The sequence below is a fragment of the Prionailurus bengalensis genome, chromosome A2 (assembly GCF_016509475.1).
Source record: "Prionailurus bengalensis isolate Pbe53 chromosome A2, Fcat_Pben_1.1_paternal_pri, whole genome shotgun sequence".
Lineage (NCBI taxonomy): Eukaryota > Metazoa > Chordata > Mammalia > Carnivora > Felidae > Prionailurus > Prionailurus bengalensis.
In genome coordinates, this window is record NC_057348.1 from 9,486,062 (window position 1) to 9,506,418 (window position 20,357).

The 20,357-nt window shown below is 53.8% G+C and overlaps 1 protein-coding gene across 14 annotated transcripts in view; it reads right to left on the bottom strand.

Moving 5' to 3' along the window:
- Nucleotides 1-20,357, bottom strand: part of CACNA1A (calcium voltage-gated channel subunit alpha1 A) — a 213,245-nt gene that overhangs the window by 85,930 nt on the left and 106,958 nt on the right. For 9 of the 14 annotated variants that reach the window (XM_043586739.1, XM_043586749.1, XM_043586746.1 and 6 more), the window contains exons 7-11: nucleotides 11,414-11,517; nucleotides 10,169-10,284; nucleotides 9,039-9,095; nucleotides 7,846-7,941; nucleotides 266-475 (exon numbers count right to left, since the gene is read on the bottom strand). In XM_043586739.1, the coding sequence (XP_043442674.1) occupies nucleotides 266-475; nucleotides 7,846-7,941; nucleotides 9,039-9,095; nucleotides 10,169-10,284; nucleotides 11,414-11,517 (583 nt within the window). The remainder of the gene's footprint in view (nucleotides 1-265; nucleotides 476-7,845; nucleotides 7,942-9,038; nucleotides 9,096-10,168; nucleotides 10,285-11,413; nucleotides 11,518-20,357) is intronic. The other 5 variants (XM_043586748.1, XM_043586747.1, XM_043586745.1 and 2 more) reach the window with 2 other exon arrangements.

Here is a 20,357-nt window from a genome sequence, read left to right on the forward strand (position 1 = left end):
ATAAATAAACATTAAAAAATTTAAAAAAAAATCACAGAAGTATTTGGTGGCCTCAATTCCAGCTTCCAGCCCTCAGGCCCAAAGACTCATTGAGGTGCCAGCTGCAAACACCTCCACATCAAAGGGCAGACTCAACAAGGGCTAAGGTAGGAACACGCAGAGACACAAGTGGGAAAGGGTGTGAGGTTGGGAGCGGGAGCGGGCAGGGGCGGGGCCGGGAGGAAGGGAGCTGGCGTGGGCAGGGGCGGGGCCGGGCGGTACTCACAGAGGAAGTCGGAGAGCCACTCGGGCTGGTTGTAGTGAACAATAGCGACACACAGAGTGTTGAGGGCTACCAGACTGAGCACAGTCCAGTAGAAGGCCTGAGTTTTGACCATGCGGCGGATGTAGAAACGCATCCTCCTCTCCTTTTTGTGAAAAAAGGTCGAGTTCTCCAGCTTGGCACTTTTAATGCTGGCTCGGGCGAAGGGAGACCCTGCCGAGGAGAGGACGGAGAAGGTCAGGACGTTCCTGTGGAGGAAATTAACCGCCGCGCGGCCCCGGCACAGAATCCGGCCAGGGGATCCATCCGCCTCCCGCGAGCCGTCCAGCCCCCCGGGGGGGAACCACCATGACCCAGGGACGTAGCGTTCCAGAGCTGGAGCTTACAGTAAGGCAAAGATCATAGCATCGCAAACGACCAACGAGAGCTCTGGATGTCACGGGGAGACAGATGGCTCTCCACCGATGATGCCAACCTCCTGCGTCTCCCTCTCTCCTGCCGCATCTGATGGCTCTGGGGGTCATGCCACGGTGGGAGAATGAGGAAGGAGCTTCTGCTCAGGACCCTCGCTGCAGGGAGAACTCCTGGAAAGCCTCCAGGAAGAGGTGTGGCTAGGACATTTAGTTTCCGTGGACACTTCACTTTAGACGTGAGCAGCAAAGAATCTGCCTGCATACACTTTTACTTGTGGAGCATCTACTGTGTGCCAGGCTCTACTCCAGGTGTTTAGGACACTCTAGGTAGCAGAGCCCTGCCTTCCTGGGACTAATCTCCATTTGGGGAGAGAGAGAGCAAATATGGTTAAAAAAAAAAAAAGTAATAGTGTGATGGAAGGTGCAATGTGCTTTGGCAAAAAGAAAACGGACAGTAGTGTAGGGGGCTGGGGAGCCTCAGGAGGGACCATGGGGCAGGCTGCCATATTCAAGCCAAGTGGTCAAGGTGAAGGCGTTGGTTTAAGCCCCCTTAGTATTTGTGGGCAGAGGAGACAGTAAGTGCAAAGGTCCTGAGGCAGAAATATGCCTGCCTGACCTATCTGGGGAATGGCATAAGGAAACCAGTATGGCTGGAGTGGAGAAGATGAGGGGGAGACGAGGAGGAGCTGAGGGCAGGGTGGGGACCCTGCGGAAGCAGCGGGGCTTTGCGGGGCCGTGGGGAGAACTGACTCAGCTGCTCACAAGCGCCCTCTAGCTGCTGCAGGAGGGGAACAGTCTGGAAGGCCAGGGCAAGAAGAGGGAGGAGGTGACTGTATTGGTCCAGGCCAGCAATAATGACGGCTGGACTCCGCGGTGGCTGGGAAGGCAGAAGAGTGGGCAGACTGGGGATGTGTTACTTCAGGGACATTTCAACGCCCGCTGCCGGTCGAGTGTGGGTGTGAGAGAGACAGAGGAGCCAAGGTCTTTGGCCTGAGCCCCCGGAGGGACCGAGATGCCACGCACCGAGAGCGGACAGGTTTAGGGGAAGGTTCGCAACTCCTATCTTCTAAATGATCTCTTCTTGAACACCTTCGAGGGCATTCGTTTGTTGGTTGACTGTTCTTTGGCTCATTCATTCTTTCCCCTGTTCACCAGCTTGTTCATCGATTCATGCGCTCATTGGTTGATTTGCCCATTCACTCATTCGTCCACCCAGCAGGTGCATCAGCAGCATCCCACCAGCATGGGACGCGGCAAACGTCTCCCAGGGCGCCACTCCCTTCCCACGCACAAAATTTTAAACACACATGCCCGCTCGGCGGCAGCTGGCCAGCCCTGGTGGCGGGACCCTCTCTCCCTCATGTCCGTCGCCTGCCTGACCTCACAGCCGTTGAGAACCCCAGCGGGGCTCCTCACGGCCCCTTCTCAGTTGGGGCATTTCTGGCAGCTCCCAAAGATGTGGGGTCCGCAGGCGTCCATAGGGCATGACAAAGAGTTGAGACTTTTGAAGGTCTCAGGTTGGGATGTTCCGTGGGGAGGAGGAGGGAGAGCTCAGTCACAGTGGGCGGGAGGCTCCCCACCCCCCCACTCCTGCTGGAGCCCCACCGAAAACCCGTTCCATTGCCAACCAGCAGGTGACCTTGGCCAAGCCACCTCGCATCCTGGGGCCTCAGTGCCTCCGTTTGTAAACCGGGACAACCACACTGCCCACTCACAGGGCTGCTGGGAGAATCCGCCTTAGCCCCATGCTGGCCACCATGGCCATCATCCTACTAGACCCCCAGTGCTCCAGTGAAGACCGAGTTCATGTGCCAATTTATTGAGCAAGTCTTTCCTGATCACTGGCCCGGAGACATATCCCACAAGCACAGCACCCACTGGGAAGCAAAAGGGAAGTGCATGTTAACTGAACACCTACTACGTGCTAGGTCCCTGCTAGCTGCGTATTGTCACCTGGATTGTATCTCACACTCACTTGGACCCACGCTCCCCTTCTCTATACATTCTTGTCTCTAGCTTTTCTCTGTGGTCTGGAATGGCAATTGCAGGCAATTCTTAGATTTTACAAACATTTTCATAAGACAGGGAGCCTGGATGGCTCCGTCGGTTAAGCGTCCGACTTCAGCTCAGGTCACGATCCCACGGTTGGTGGGTTCGAGCCCTCCGTGGGGCTCTGTGCTGATGGCTCAGAGCCTGAAGTCTGCTTGGGATTCTGTGTCTCCCTCTCTCTCTGCCTCCCCTTGCGCGCGCTCTCTCTCTCTCTAAAATAAATAAACATTAAAAAAATTTAATAAGAGATTTTATGGAACCCAACAGATCCAAAACATTATCATTTCAACACGGCATCAGTATAGTAATACGTCAAAGAGACGTTCCACACTCTTTTTCTTGGGCTAAGACTTCTAAATCTGATGCGTTAGAAGAATGAAGCACCTCTTTGCTCACACTGGCTCTGCCCAAGGGATCAAGAGCCACAGGTGACCAGTAGCGGTCTGGAATGTCCTGCCGTGAGGACAGAAGCCTGTCACCACCAAGGCTTAAGATGGGGACTTGGGGCACTTTGCGTGCCCCTGAAATCGCCCATAAGTTGAAACGGGTCCTGCCCAAGCTGCGGGTTGGACTGTGCCCCTCAGAGAGACGTGTTCCAGTCCTAACCCCTGGGATCTGTGAACGTGACCTTCCTGGGAAGTTAAGGGTCTCCGTGGACGTAATCAAGTGAAGATGTGGCCCAACTCGATCAGGGTGGGTCCTAAATCCTAACCCTGACCCTAACCCTAACTTATAAGGTGTCCTTATAAGAGGAGAAGAGCCACACAGGTGCACAAGGAGAAAAGCGTGTGGCAACAGAGGCCGGAGTCTGGGGATGCACACAGACGCCGGGGATCGCCAAGGATTGCTTCCAGCTTCCCAGTTCTGACACTATGTTACGCGGCCCAGGCAGACGGATACAGCCCGCGCAGAGCTTCCGATCAAAAGTCATCTAAAAGGAATATGATCTTCCTGAAGAGCTGGCATTCATGGCTCAGCTTGTCCTATAAACGACTCGAATTCCAGAATTCAGCAGTATGTTCGCCGGCTGCAGACGAGACGGCTTTGTGAGGCGCTCATCGGCTGATTGGACCGCGCGGGAGAAACACCAACTGCGCAAGGCTGTGCTCGCTGCCGTCCAGGGTTCGACGGCAGACGCACGGCTCCGGCCTCATTCCGAAACGCTCAGCTGGTCTCGCTTACGGAAACGCAAGTCAAGTCATTTCCTGGTCAGAACGGGAATTCCAGAGGTGTCCTTTGGGGTACTGGCTGGAGCGGGGGCCCCTTCCTGTGCGTTTCTGAGCCATCAGGCAAAGGGGCTGGAGTTTGGTGGGTTTGCCCGGGGCCAACCTGGTCCGGGGACACCGAGCCCCTTGGCCTACGTTTCGGACCCGTCTGGAGAGCTGAACGTCGCCTGCTCTGTTAACAGAAAGGGCACGGGGACAGCCATGGCTCTTAGTCCGACCGCTTCCTACTCTGGTTTCCCGTCCTTCCCCTTATCACGTGTTTATCCCACACCAGCCTGCAACTGCATTCTCCAAGGAGCAAGGTCTCTTACGTCGGCCGCCAATTCACGAGCAGGGTCTCCCACGGGCAAACCATCTGTGAGTCTCTCTCATGGCTTCTTGGCTGGCCCCCCTGTTATGTACTGACCTGGATCCCCCAGATTCATATGCCGGAGTCTTATCCCCTAGTACCTCGGAATGTGAGCCTCTTTGGAGCTCGGTTCTTTAACGAGCGAATTATAACGCAAACTCAGGTCCCGTAGGTGGGCCCTAATCCGATACTGACTGGGGTCCTTGTAAGGAAGAGATCGGGAAAGACCGTGTGAAGACACAGGGAGGGGTCTACCAGCCTGGTCTACAGCCTGGGAGGGAGGCCTCAGAAGCAGCCAACCCCGACGGACGCCTTGAGCTAGGAACTCCAGTCTCCAGAACTCCAGTCTCCGGTCTTCTGCTGTTAAGCCCCCCAAGCCTATGCTATTTTATTATGGCAGCCGTCGCAAATGGATGCTCTCTCCCCATTCCACAGAAAGCCCAGCTTAGAAACAAACCCCTCCCGGGGCGCGTGGGTGGCTCAGTCGCTCGCGCGGTGGACTTCAGCTCAGGTCACGATGTCACGGCTCGTGGGTTCGAGCCCCGCGTCGGGCTCTGTGCCGGCGGCTCGGAGCCTGGAGTCTGCTTTGGATTCTGGGTCTCCTTCTGTCCCTGCCTCTCCCGTGCTCACGCTCTGTCTCTCTCTCTCTTTCAAAAATTAAATGAACATTAAAAACATTTTTTTCAAAAACCAACACCAAAAACCAAAACAACAAACGCCTCCTTCGTGAAGCTTTCTCTGCTTTCCACCAAATTCTTCCCAGCCTGTACAGCTATCAGAGTCCTCATGGTCAGTCTCTTGTTGCTTTTTTTAAAAATATTTTTTACCTACTTGCTTACGTACTTAATTAATTTTTTAAAAGAGAGCGAGAGCACAGGGTGGGGAGGGGCAGAGGGACAGAGACACAGACAGAGACAGAATCCCAAGCAGGCTCCACACTGTCAGCACAGACACCAACTCGGGGCTCAGTCTCACGACCATGAGGAGATCGTGACCCGAGCCAAGATCGAGAGTCAGACACTCAACTGATTGAGCCACCCAGGCGCCCCCAGTCTGTGTTGCTTTTAAGTAACTTTAACCGTAGTTAATTACTTTTCTGATTTCAAAAGAAATGCCTGTCACTAATTCGTACGTTTTAGAAAATTGTCGTGTAGAAAGTGAAAGAAAATCCCTCACACTTTTAAGTACCTCTCAATATTGTTCTTGCAATGGGATCATACATTTTATATAATGCCGTGCCGTTTGCTTTCTTCACTGAGAAATCGCTTTCAAACATCTTCCCATGCGAGCAGCAGCCATGTTCTTTTTCCTGGCTGCGTAACAGTCCATCGAACGTAAATACTGCAATTTCTTCAGTCGTCTCCCCATTTCTGGGCATGCGGGTTGTCTCTGGTTTTCACTTTCGTTTCTTGTGTGTGTTTTCACTGAAAAGATTTTAAGTAATCTCTCTACCCAACACGGGGCTCCAACTCACCACCCCTAGATCAAGAGTTGCACGCTCTACCGACGGAGCCAGCCGGGCTCTTTTGGTTCTCACTTTTTTGAACACCAGAGACAACGCTGTTGAGAAGAGGCATCGATCTTTTGCACACGTGGAAGAAATATTTTTGCAGCGGAAATGCCGGGTCAAAGAATAGAAACATCTACAGTTAAATAATACCCAACCACACGGTGGAAACCGTGCAAACCAAACTCCTACCCTCAGCACGCGACAATGCCCATTTCCCCACATCCTTGCCAACATGGGGTAGTATCACTTTTCCATCTTTTCTAGGATGACTGATGAAAAATAACCTCTCCATCAGTGGGGAGCAGGGACCCAATCTTATCCACAGAGGCGATCCTGACTTGAGTATGCCAAGCTTTCGGTGTGTGAGCCAGACTGACGGATCAAACACACAGAGCACTGTTGGGAGTGCTCCCGTTCTTGAACTTGCTGTGGGAGGAGGGACACAGATGCACCCACAAGTCGAAATAGGTCTAGCTCAGCATTACAAGGCAAAAGAGGGTTGTGGCTAGAACTTAAAAATGCAAATTGAAACGAGCTTGAAGGTATCATTACAGACCTACTTAGCTGGGGAAGGGAATTAAATGGGCAATACGCAGTGGCTGGGGAGGGGGGATCCGTTGAGCGTATGAGTGCTTGGCAGGTTTATACATGGGTTCGGTGTTTCTGAAACCCAGAAGGGCTCTGTGAATAATGAGTTGAAAAGCTGTTGATATCTTTGATCCTGTAATTATCCCCAAGGAAACACGCCCAAAGGGTGGGGGCAGTAATTGAACATAAATGCTCGCGGTGGTGCTCCTCTGGAGGGGCAAAACACTGGAAACTCCAACACCATAGGACAGAGCCACGGCTAAGCAAACAACTACGGGGGCGCCACCCTCCGGGAGGATGGGACTGCAGTGGAAATGATGTCAAAACCCAGCACACAAGGTCAAAAACCAGGGGGGAGCGAAAACAGCAGCGTATGGAATAGTCGGTGCCCGTGGATCAGAACCACGTGTATATATTAAATTCCCTTCTCCCCTTCCTTCCTCCCCTCCCTCCCTTTAAAGGCTTTCTCCCCGCAAGGTCATGTGTTACTTCCCCTGCCTGGATGCTCTCCCACTTTCATTACTGGAATGTTTAAAAACCCACTTCAGGGCGCCCGGGTGGCTCAGTCGGTTGAGCGCACCTGACTCAGGTTGGTTTGGGCCCAGGCTCGTGAGTTTGAGTCCCACATCGGGCTCTGTGCCGGCAGCATGGGGCCTGCTTGGGATTCTCTCTCTCTCCCTCTCTCTCTGCCCCCCTCTCCCGCTTGCTCTCTCTCTCTCTCTCTCTAAGAAAAAAATTTTTTGTTCAAAATATAATCTAGTCTCTCCGGAGAAGGTCGGAAGCAACACGGTCTCAATCAGGAGGGGCGCGCAGGGAAAGAGCAAATGTCCCCTCCTCCCCAGGCTCTGCCCTTGGCAAGAACCAACAGCAACAGACCGAGCACAGCCTTCCGCCTGGCTCTCTCTGCTTTCACGGCCACGGCCAACTCCTATACTCATCCTGCAGTCCCCGGCTTCAATGTCGCCTCCTCCGAGAAGCCTTCCCTGACCACCCCCCATTCTTCCAGAGCACGCCAAACCCGGGGCGTCTCCTCAGCAGCGCCACGATCACGACAGGCTTATTTCGGGAACTACCTGTTTAACCTCTGCGTCCTGCCCTGGACCGCAAGGCCCACGCGGGTCGGGATTTGGTTTCCCATCCTATTCTCAGCCGGCCCTTCGTAAGAGCAGCCCCTCCGTGAGTACTGACGAATCGTAATATCATTACTGGGAGCTTATGCTGTGCCGGGCGCCCTTCTGAATGCTTACTGTGGATCATTTAGTTTAAGCTCCACGGACGGTATCAGGAGAGAGGCGCCGCTGTTATTCCCATAATCGCGTCACCTCCTCCAGGAGACAAAGGTGGCAAGGGGCAGAGGAGGGATCCAAGTGCAGGCCTGGAGGGTCCCAGGCCTTCAGCGCGCATCTCTGACGCCATCGGTGACAACCGAGGCAGCTGGACGGACTCACCCACGGAGGCGATGTCGGCCAGCTGGTCCTCGGCCTCCTCGGGGTTGAGCAGGTCGGTCTTGCTTTTCTTTATGGTGGCTCTCCGCAGAGCTCCAACAATGGAAACATGGCAAGAGAAAAAGACGTTACCCTTTTGGACACCGGAACCACACCTCGGCGCCCCTGCGTCCTCGGCCCCAGGTCTTGTTCTGCCAGGGATGCTCTGCGGGGTGTTGGGTTTAACCCTCACGGCAATCCGGTTTGGTGGGAGGGAAGAATATGCCCATTTTGCAGACGGGGAGACCGAGGCTCGGGGGGGAGGGGTTACATGACTTTGCCCAAGGGGTCAAGACGAGAACCACGTCCTGTTCAGTCTGACCTTAGAGACTGAGGTCTGGGCTCTCAGTTGTCATTGCCCCTGGGGGATGCCTGGGTCCGGATATACAGTGACCCCTAATGAAGGCAGCCCACCCTTGACCTTTAGTACGCTTGCCAGGCCGGCCGGGACTGCGGATCCCCTTTGCTCAGTATTTAGGTTCCGCTCCTCCCCCACGGGCTCTCCAGGGGACAGTGAGTTCAGGCACACGCTTCCAACAAAATGATTTAGACACCCCCGTGGGTCACCTCTTCCCCTCCCCCGCAAATAGTAAAATCCATTTTGTAACCCTCCGAGATAAACCCTAGCTCCTTTACTTCCTGCTCTCGCCTGGTATTTTCGATCCAAAGCCCTTGCTCTGTCTCACCGAATTTCCAACCGTGAGACCACGGTCCTGAACAGTAAGCCGGATTCTTGGCTATTTATTTATTCAGCAAACACAGATGGTGAGTCATGACCTTGAGTCAGGTAGGCGTTGTACTTGCAAGCATTAATGTAATCTTCATAAACTATCCGATGAGGTAGGTATTATTATCATAACGCCCATTTCACGGATGCGGAAAACTGAGGCACGGGGTTAAAGCAGAAAGGGCAGGCCAGAACACGAAAAACCTGCGCCGACGTCCTGAAATTCCCGAAAGCCGCAGATTCCTGCCATTCTCTGTATCCTCCTGGTCCTGACCTGGTCTTGTGTTTGTGCTTGGTGTCACCTGGGCTCTGAACGTCCATCCCCTGGAGGCCCCTGACAACCAAACAGCCTGTTCCCCCAGCACTGGCTGCTCTGGTCTCCCCCCGGGAGCCACCCCCCCACCCCCCGAGCCAGGTTCAGAGCAGTTACCATCAAAGGGATGCCTCTGCTCCCCGTCGGTTTCATCCTCGGCGAGGATCACCTCTTCTGAGGAGGAAGAGCACAGAGTTAAGCTCCAGCGTCTACGGGGCTCTCCTGGGACGCGTTCCCTCGGACCAGGAAGGGCAAGGGTCTGCCCGGCCACCTTCGCTCTCCTCTTGCTGATCGCGGCAGCTCAACCAGCCAGCAGGGTGCTGCTCGGTTCTTCCTGCCTCGCAGCCCACGTCAGCAAGAGCAGGAGAGCGAGCACCACCTCCACGTCCCTCAATACGAGACCCAGCTTCCTCATAAGGCCTCGCCTGATTCGGCCCCCGCCACCTCCCTACCCTCCTTTCCTCCCCATCCGCCCTGCGTGTTCCTGCTCCAGCCACACCGGCTTCTTTGCTATGACTCAACGCTGCCCCTACCCCAGGACCTTTGCACCCGCTATCCCCTCTGCCCGGAACACCCTTCGCTAGACATCCACACGGCTTCCTTCGGGTCTGCTCGGACATCACCTCCTCGGAGAGATCCTCTCTGACCAGCCCACCTCCTCCAACTCTTTTCTACTTCCTAAGCTGCGTTATTTTTCTCCTCGGCACTGGGGAGCACCCCGCGTTGTCCGTACTTATATCTTTTCTGTCTCCCTCACTAGAACGTCGGAGCCCCATCTTTTGTTCTGTCACATCCTCAGAGCCTAGAGTGGCGCCTGACACAGAGTGGGTGCTCCATAAGCATTGGGAATGGCTGGGCCAATAAACACGTGCCCGCTGCGTGGACTACCTCGCTGCACACTCCACAGCCCTGGAAGGTAGGCGTGAGCACGTCTCCACTGAACCACCCAAGAAACCGAGGCACAGGGAAGGGAGGTACTCTGCTAGGAGGCGGCAGGGCTGGGACGTAAACTAAAGTTGACGGGAACAGAGGAGGCGATGTCCTATCCTGGCTTCACCCCGGAAGTCCCGCTGCCGTAGCCCGGATTCCGGCCTCCGGGAAGTGGGACTCCTTGGTCAGGGGCCCTCTTTGCTGCTCCCCCCCCAGGCCCTCCCCTCACCCGCCTTCAAGCCGCGTGCATGACTCCGTGCGCGCTCCGGGACGCCTGGGGATTTCGGTTCCCAGGCCCCAGGATGAACGGGCCTCACCTGCTTTTGAGATCCATTCCATGTACCCGTTGAGCTCCCGTTCGATCTGCTGCTGCCTCCTCAGTTTCAGAAAGGCCCGCCGGTTCTCCACCCGCTCCCTTTCTTTGGCAAACTCCCTGCAGAAGCAGAAAAGAGCAGGGTCTGTCCGTTGTAAACGTTTCAGGGACTCTGTGTGTGTGTGTGTGTGTGTGTGTGTGTGTGCGCGCGCGCGCGTATTTAGGGGTTCGAAAACCCCAGGAGGGCAGTGGACTTTAACACGAGGAATCCGGTCTTCTGGGAGAGCACCACAGGGATGGGGGTGTTTCTGCCAGCTTCCCACATTATCCAACAGCTGCACCCCAGCTAGAGGAAACAAGTCAAACCGAAGGCTGAACACGCCTTTCTCATTCTCTGCACTCCCGGGTGAAGAAGCCCTCTTTTAGGTCAGGCCAAGGAGACATAAGCTGATTTCCTGCCACAGCCTCCCTTCCCTCATATGTGCCCTCCCCCCCCCTTCCCCTCCCTCCTCTTCGTGTTTGGAACATGCGGTGGCTCTCTTGTGAGTGTGAGGCAGCCACTTTCAGACCACGAGGCATCCACGAGACCGAAAGCCTCTGCCTGGTAAGGACGTCAGAGCAGAAAACCAGAAGGAACTGGGGTCCCTGATGGCACCGTGGAGCCACTATGCCGCTCCCCAGACTTCTTGTGATGAGAAAAAGAAAATCTATTTATGATTAAGCCAAAAAACCCCACAAAACACCCAATACCCGATCTTGGGGGTACGGGACAATATATGTCATGGAAATGCACGCTTGACTGTATATTGAGATTTTGCATTTGGAAGACAGGAAGGGGAGAACCCAATCTACTGGTGTTTTTTTTTTAATGTTAATTATAGAAAGTAACGCTCTATAGGATTTTCTTGTGTGATGGGCTGTGTGCTGGGAAAGACTTCTGAATGAGAGGTCTGCATTGGAAAGAAGCTCCCTTTTCCTGGGTGGAGGTTGCTCAATGCCAGGGGTGCAGGGTTGTGAGTCGAAGTGGCACCGGATTTCAGCCCCCTTGAGTCCTTTTGCTGGGTGCTCTCAGCAGTGCACAGCCTGTGCATCTGTACCTGACTCGCTAATAACTTTCTGGCTAACCCAAGACAAGGGAAGAAGCCTACTCTCTGCCTCTGCCTGGAGTATGAAAACAAAGGTTCGATGGCCTCTTTATGGTCAGAAGATGGTGACGGGGAGTGGGATGGGGAGAGTATCAGACACTTACCCTGACAGCACACCCAGCACGAGGTTCAGCATAAAAAAGGAGCCAATGATGATGAGGGGGATGAAGTACAACCAGTTCCAAGTGTTCCCTGAGGCATCGTTGCTCTGTGGGAGGTGAGGAGGGAAAGCGGGTGAGTGTTCAGTGGGATTCAGGTATGACCTGACAGGTGGGAGAAGGGGGACCTCTGCCCTCAGATGTCCTTGGCCTGTGGAGTCCTGGAGCTCTGGCAGCCCAGACAAGGAAATAGAACACAGGATCAATTAGTGGGGGAAACCTGAGAGGTATCATTAGAAGCACAAAGCCCCCTCCTAATCATGTAGCCCTCACAGGACTCAGGAACCAGCATGAAACTCAGAACTTCCCAGACCAAAATCCATGAGGAGAGAGAGAAAAAAAAAGCCCAATCAAAATGTACAAACGAACCCCTGGTTCCCTCCTCCTCTCTGACACAGTCACACTTTTCCCTTCCAGGAGGGTGCATGAAGGCAGAGTCTGACTCCCGGGTTAAATCACCAAGACAACCAACAGGGCTGTGAGCCTTTCCCTCAAATGTCTCCCTTCTCTGTGCCCTGCAGCCTCAATGTCAATCTCAAAAACATTCCTGGAAGCGCCCAGCTCAGTTTTCAAGGTGGGGAGAAGTCCACAAGTAGAACATTCTTCTCTAGGAGAACAGAACAGTGTGCCAAGAAGGAAGTAAAAGGAAGGGATGAACATCCAGGAGAGAGAGAGAGAAAGAGAGAAATATAAAAAAGCAGTGCTTGTGGAGTACTTACTCGTGCCAGACACTCTTCTAAGTACATCAGCCATTAGCTTAGTTAGTCAGGATACCCTATTTTATCGTCATGCCCATTTTGTGGCTGGGGAAACTGAGGCCCAGAAAGACAAAAGTGCCAGCCCAAGGTCACGGAGCTAGCTGGTGACGAGCATGGGATTGGATCCCAGAGCCCATGGACTTAACCTCTGTGCTGGAGAAGCCTTGGCATCAGCCGCCGGAGCAGGGGAGCTTTCGGGTGGCTCATCAGCTCTGGGTCATCTGCACAATGTGGGGCCCCCAAGAGTGGCTTTAAAAGCTCACCTTTAAAAGCACATCTAATGCTGTTGCCACCAAGCAGAAAGGCCCGAATGAGAAGGACACATACTGCCAGGTGCTGGAAAGCCTAGAGGATCTGTAATCGTCACACGCTGCTCATGGGAGGGTGACATGGTGGATGAGGGTCCTGTGTCTGGGTAACGAAGAACCACAACTGTGCGGCCTAAAACAACGGAAATTTATCGTCTCACAGTGCTTGGAGGTCAGACGTTCAAGATCAGGGTGTCGACCAGGCTGGTTCCTTCTGGAGGCTTCCAGGGAGAACCTGCCCCATGCCTCTCTCCTGGAGTCTGGGGATTCACTGAAAATAGCCTTTAGTGGTTCCTTGGCTTGCAGAGGCATTGCTGTGGTCCCCACCCTCACCTCCGCGTGACGTCCTCCTCGTGTGCATGTCTGTCTCTGCGGCCAAATTCCTCCCCCACCTCCTCCCCCAGCAGTCATACTGGATTGGGGTCCCCCCTGATGACCTCATCTTCCCACAATGACCCCACTTCCAATTAAGGTCACATTCTCAGGTGCTGGGGGTTGGGACTTCTATGTATGAACTGGAGGGGGGAGGACACAGTTCAATCCACAGCACATGGTCCAACCACTTTGGAAGATGGGTTGGGAGCTGCTGCTGAAATTAGTCACGTCCCCGCACGACCACCCGGAGATTCCCCGCCTGAGTCCTGGATAGTTACTCAACAGAAACGTGAACCTGCGTAAGCCAAAGGCACACACAAGGTTGTTCACAGTGGCGATCTTCATAATAGCCCCAAACTGGAAATAATCTGAATCTCCCTCGACAACAAGAGAGAGGATAAATAAATGGCATAGCATGCAATGAATGACCGCCACTTGTCACACGAAACCTTACAGAGTGCGTGTCGAGCGAAGGAAGCCGGACACAAAGGAACATGGATGTAAGATTCGGTTATACGAAACACAAAAACAGGCCAACCAGTCGACGACGCTTGAGGTCCTGATGGGGGCACCCTTTGGGGAGGAGGTATAAGCGGGGACATTCTGATCCATGGCACAACATGGATGAATCTTGAGGACACCACGCTGGGTGAAATAAGCCGGTCATAAAAACACAAATGCTGTAGGGTTCTACTTCTGTGCGGTCCCTAGATTCACAGAGACAGGAAGTCGGCAGGGGCTGGGGGAGGGGGTGGGGAGCCGGTGTTCGGTGGGGACAGAGTGTCAGTTTGCAAGACGTAATGAGTCCTGGAGATGGGTGGTGACGACGGCTGCCCAACAATGAGGATGTACTTAAAAACGGTGAAGATGGTAAATTTTGTGTTCTGTGTATTTCACCGTGATAAAAAAAAAAAAAAAAAGGGAAATAAGACAAACAAATAAAGTCAACTTTCATCGCAGACACAGACAGGTTCTGGGGACAATTAATAGGCCAGGGCTCCTAGCTCCTGCCTTTCTTCCCAGGCACACCCAAAGTTCCGATGCTTTGCTGCTAGAAGGTTCTGGAAAAAAGAATGGAGTCAGCAGAACAGGGCTGGACAGAAGGCACGACTGGCTTTGTGCTTTTCCTTTCCAGTGCTGTGGCAGCTGAGGGTTCTCATGCCTATTTCTTAGGCTAAATATAGTCCAGGGAGAGAAAGCCCTTACCAGCCAACACAAGAAATAGTCTGGGCCATCTCAGGAAACAGGCTTGGGATGGGAACAGAGCAGCGGGCGTGTGTCGGTGGTGGGGGGGGGGAGGCAGGATGGAATGGGGAGAAATGGCTGAGGCCCCTCGGAACCGAGGCGGCCCCTTCATCTCAGACTCTGCCCACACCCCAGCTCCCCAACAGCCTTAGGGCCCTCTGGGCCATGACATGCTGGCCAGGATGATAACAGACATCCACAGGGCCAGGCACTCGGTCTACCCGAGCTCGTTTAATCCTCCCATGGACCCCCAAAGCTGGTGCGTAATCCTTCCCATCCTCCTGGGTGAGGAAACTGAGGCACAGAGAGGTAAAGTTCCATGCCCAAGGTCTGTTCTGGGTTGCGCTGTGTCCCTCCAGAAGATGTGCTGAATTTATAACCCCAGTACCTGGGAATGTGACTTTACTTGGAAATAGGGTTTCGGCAGCTGCCATCGAGTTAAGACGAGGTCGTGATGGGGGTGGGGGGCCTAGTCCAATATGACTGGCGTCCTTTTAAAGAGGAAAACACCAGGTGGAGACAGGGACGCGCAGGGGAGAGAACAGCCACATGATCACGGAGGCAGAGGGTGGAGAGAAGCCAAGGAACACCAAGGGTCAACAGCCAGAAGGAGAAGCCAGGAAGAGGCGAGGGAAGATTCTTCTCAGAGTCTCAGAGGGAGCATGGCCCTGCTGACATCTTAGTCTCGGACTTCTGGCCTCCATGTGATGGCAGCCACAGATGGAAGCACCCCCGCCCCACAAGCCCCTCTGTCACTCTAACCTCGGATAACTCTGCTCCAGCCACATGGGCTCCTTTTGGCTCCTCAAATGCACCAGGCACAGCCCCACCCCAGGACCTTTGCACCTGCTGCCCCACCCCCGCCTGGAAAGCTCTCCTCCTAGATTCCTACATGGCTCTTCCCTCACCTCCTCCAGGTCTTTGCTCAAAAGTCACCTTCTCCAGGAAGCCCTCTTTGATGACCCTCCATTGCTAACCCCGTTTCCTGCTCCGTCTTTGCCCTTAGCGCTTCACCCTTTCTACGCTTTGTTTATTTCTCCTGATCACTGCCTACCTCCCCAGCTGGGAGGTCAGTTCCACAAGGAACAAGGACAGCGCTTTTTCTGGTCCCTGCTGTGTTCCCTAGCACAATGCCAGGCATGCGAGTACTGCTCGATAAATGTTTGTTGAATGACTGAATGAGAGGCGGGTCCAAGTTCCCCGCCCAGCCCGCGTCCTTAGTTCTCAACCTGTTCTCCCTCTTCCCCTCTCCCTTGTTTGATTTTCTCCCCGGGACTGGCAGAGAACGTGTTGTGTTCTCTTTCCAGTCTGGCCCAAATGATTCCATTCCACGCTCTGGATGCAACAACTCATGGAGAAGGAGTTGGCACAGGGACGGGCGCGGGTTTTGATCACCAAGTGGGCTTCCCGTGGGGTCTGCTCGGGAGCAAGATGGGAGCTAGATTTCCCAGGCAGAAAGGCTGGAGCTGCCGTGGCCACGGTGACGGCAGAGAACGTGGGGCGGCCCAAACCTCCCCTCCTGGGTCTGACCTCCTTTGGCAGTTCAGGTAAAGGGCGGGTGTGTGCACAAGTCTGGGTCCGGGGAACGGAAGGAAGATGGAAACTTGCTCACTTGTCATCAGTGACACTGAAAAGGATGTGCTCTTATAGTCCCGTCTTTCCTCCAAAGGCTCAAGGAGTCCTGGTGCCTGGAACACTATTCCCCATTAGTGCTGTCACTGAGTATTTCCAGTGACATGGTAGGATGGCCTGTTCTGGTCCCCCTGTGGTTGGCTGACGGCCACACGATGGCTGCTGGCCGGTAAGGAGTGGATGGAAATAGCCGTGCCACTTTTGGACCAGAGCACTGAAGTGTCACTGTGGGACCCTCAGGGGTCTCTCTCCTTTTGGGACAGCAAGTGGCAAGGTCCTAGGGGCTCCAGAGCTGGCTCCCAAGTGACCATGTTGCACACGGCCCCCTCTCCTCCACTGCCAACCCACACTGGACATGTAGCGTGAGCAAGAAAGGAGATTTGTTGTTATTAACGTCGCGGGGACTTTGGGGGATGTTTGTTACTGCCGCCTAACGTAGTTTTCCTGGCCGATACACCCTGCTGTCTCCTCAGTTTACTCTGTCAAGTCCTTCATCTCAAATGTCACTTTCTCAATGACCCTTCCGTGGAGCTCAGGAGGCGCGTGTGGAAAAAGAATGTCTCCGGCACGTCCAATGGAGACATCAGTACGCCAAAAGGTAAAGTTCCAGATTACAATGTGCTACGTGTTTCTGTTCCCCGAGCCTCTGCCCGGAGCCCGGTGTCCCCTCGATCTTGGTGTGGTTGATTCCTCCTCACCACTCAGCCTTCAGCTCCTGCAGTGCCCCCCTCAGAGAAGCCTTCCTGGACCTCCCGGCCCAAAGGACTCCCTCCAGCCGCTCCCTCCAGCCCTGCCAGACATCCATTCTTCTCCCAGCATGCTCTGCTCTCTGAATCACCTAGTCAATTCATACACGTGCTTGTTTGCAACTGGCCTTTGCTCCCTAACACGTCAGCTCCCCAGTGCCCAGCACGGCACCCGGCACGCAGTAGGTGCTTACCGAGCAGCACGCAGTAGGTGCTTACCGAGCATCGGCGGCATGGCGAATGCACGGAACCCTGAGGTCCCTGGGGGTGGGACTGTTTAAATAACACTAAGGAGGCGAGACCGTGTTTATCTCGGGTCCAAAGGATCAGGCTCTTCCCCTGGAATGCGATCCACCACTATCGCTTTAGCAGGGGACTTCCGAGCCAACGAAAATGCCCCGTGATTTCCACAATTTCCAGACCCGGTGGATGGGGAAACTGAGGCTGAGGAAGGCAAGGTGATTTGCTGGCTCACACAGGGTGCGGAGGGCACAGCCTGCGGGCTTGCAACAGAGTGCATTTTTTTTTCCCTGCTTCACCCCTTCGCTGCGTTTACATAGTGGTTTCCATCTATAATGGTTGGTCCAGGAGAGCCTTAAAGGAGATGTGGATTCATCCCAGCCTCGGCCCCGGGGCCTCGTGTGGTGCCCGGAGCTCAGCGAGCATTCAGTGACACGCATCAAACCAATTAATGACTGAGTCCCAGTAAAATTCTGAAGTGCCTTCTGTTTTATGGTTTATTTTCCTCTAATGTTCCCAGAACGGTTCATTCAGAGAAAAGTATAGAGGATGTTAAAAAAAAAAAAATATTCAGCTCAGGAGAACACCCAGTTCCCCAGCCTCCCGGATAAAAATGATGTGGGTTTGACCGTGAAAGAGCCAAGGTCCCACTGTGGTGGTGCGGGAGGTCGAATGTCCCAGTTTACACCCATTGTAGATCAGGCAACGCCTGTTAATTATTTTTTGAGTCCTCCTTTACCTGTTTGCTCTCAAAACTGTCCCGGTTTGGATGATAAATTATACAGCCTCTCCGCCTGTCCCCTCCTGGGACCTCACCCCCTCCCTCATCTGCCCTTACTCTCTCAACCAGCCATGTGAGCCACCTTGCTGCTCCTCACAAATACCAGGCGTGCTGCTGCCCCAGGGCCTTTGCACTGGCTACCCTGGGTCTTCCTTCCTTAACATACTTCCATGGCCCCCCTCACCTCCTTCAGGGCTTATTAGAACTACAACCTCTCACTCTGATGATCCACAACCCCTCTACTGCTTAACTTTTCTCCCCAAGCTCCCACCCCCCTCTCACACATGAGTCTGCAAAGAACCCATGGACTAGCCACTTGTGTTTGTAAATTCTGGCTTTGTTGGCACACAGCCACGTCCATCCCCTCATGTATTTTCTCCGTGGCTGCTTTGCGACTGAGCAAAGCTCACGTTGTCGCAACGTGAGCCGAGCAGTTGCGACAAAGACTGTAGGGCCCACGAAGCCTAAAATATTTAAGATACTTGGCCCTTGACACACACATACATACAATCTCTTCGTTATGTTGTTGATCAACTCCACCCTCCGCTAAAATGTCAACTCCCCCCAGACAGGGATTTTTGTCTTTTCCATTCACTCCATATGCAAGGCGCCTGGAAGACGACCTGCACACAGGACGCATTCAAGGAATGTTTGTTGAATGAATGCGTGATCCCAAGCCCCCTAAATTCCGATGCTTTGATATTGGCCACAGTGAGCATCTCTGAATAAAAAAGGTTTAGGTCAAAGACCAGTGTCCACCACGAGCGGCCGTGTGTCAAGGGACACACATTCACAACCAACTATGCACGCTTTGCTGCTTACTTAGCTGACGTTAACCGAAAGAGAGAAATAAACAGTGACAGGGACAGAAAAGGCACAGAAAAGCACAGAGAGGTGGGGAGGGAGAGGGAGACAGAGAAGACAGGCGGAGGAGGAAGAGACAGAGACAGATGTGGAATAAGAGGGACCAAGGCAGAGAGGGAGACAGAAGGGGAGAGTCAGAAAGAGGGGAGGGGGTGTAATGTTTAGTTCCCAGTGCTGGGTTCGAGTCCTGATTTCACCACCCTCGGCTATAGGACCTTGGCAGGTCGTTTCACCCCTCTGGGCCTCCGTTTCCTCATCTGGAAGATGGGGTGAAAAATGTCTTGTCTCACAAGGTTGTTCCCCAGATCAGTCGAAAGGGCAAGAAGACATGTGGCACCCAGTGAACTCTGTAAATGGCGGCCGGAAATTAACTCAGGATGTCTTGTCCTGCCAGGACCCCCTGGCTGCTCACGAAGGGTCCCGTTTTGTTTGTTTTTTTAAAGTTTATTTACTTTTGAGAGACAGAGACAGAGCGTGAGTGGGGGAGGGGCAGAGAGAGGGGGAGACACAGAACCCGAATCGGGCTCCAGGCTCCGAGCTGTCAGCACAGAGCCCGACGTGGGGCTCGAACTCACGGACTGCGAGATCATGACCCGAGCCGAAGTCAGATGCTTAACGGACTGAGCCACCCAGGTGCCCCCATGAGACGTGCTGGAGGGCCCCAGCCTCTCCGCCTCCCGTCCCTGGTATCTACCACCTAAACGTTGCCTCGAGGGTGCTTTGGCCCAGCAGAGCCCTCCTGAGCTTCCCCAAGCCTCCACCATCACAAGCGGGGAAAGACCAATTTTTGGTCACCATATCAGGTGACAGATGTTAAGTAATCGTTGTGCAACATGCGTACATCAAATCATTATCCTGTATCTCTCAAACTTGTATCTCAATAAAGCCAAAAACGGGCGCACCCGGGTGGCTCAGTCGGTTGGGCGTCCGACTTCCGCTCAGGTCATGATCTCGCATTTGTGGGTTTGAGCCCCGCGTGGGGCTCTGTGCCGACAGCTCGGAGCCTGGAGCCTGCTTGGGATTCTGGGTCTCCCTCTCTCTCTCTGCCCCTCCCCTGCTCATGCTGTCTCTCCCTGTCCTCAAAAAATAAAAAATAAGACATCAAAAAAAAAGCCCTTAAAACAAAATACAAAAAAAAAAAAAATGTCTGAAATCTCTGAGGTAGGCTCTTTTGCTCCTGATTTCTATCTTTTCTGCCCCAGACTTTATTTTTTAAGTTTTAATGTTTATTTACTTTGAGAGAGAGAGCCTGAGTACATGAGTGGGGGAGGGGCAGAGGAAGCGGGAGAGAGAGAATCCCAAGCAGGCTCTGCACCATCAGGCTCTGCTTAACCGACTGAGCTCCCCCCCCACCCCACCCTGCCAGGCGCCCCTGCTCTGGACTTTAGACAGCTTTAAGAAATTACTCCGTTAAAAATTAAACTGCTCTTGGGGCGCCTGGGTGGCTCAGTCGGTTAAGCGTCCGACTTCAGCTCAGGTCACGATCTCACGGTCCGTGAGTTCAAGCCCCGCGTCGGGCTCTGGGCTGATGATGGCCCAGAGCCTGGAGCCTGCTTCCGATTCTGTGTCTCCCTCTCTCTCTGCCCCTCCCCCGTTCATGCTCTGTCTCTCTCTGTCTCAAAAATAAATGTTAAAAAAAATTAAAAAAAAAATTAAACTGCTCTCTCTCTCTCTCCCTCCTTCTCTGTCTTCCCCCATATCTATTCCCCAGACCGGATCGGGGCACCTGGTCCCACCACGTCCCTGGCTGACAACCACAGGCCATGCTCTCAACCTCCGACTCTCATTTGTAATTTGGGGGGGGGGTAACCTCTCCTCATGTTATTCATAAACCAAACTCCTGACTTTACTTGGATTTCATCGGTTTTCCCATCGATGTCCCCTTTCTGTTCCCCTTGCAGTTCCCCGCGCTGCATCGAGCAATCACATCTCCTTCGGCCC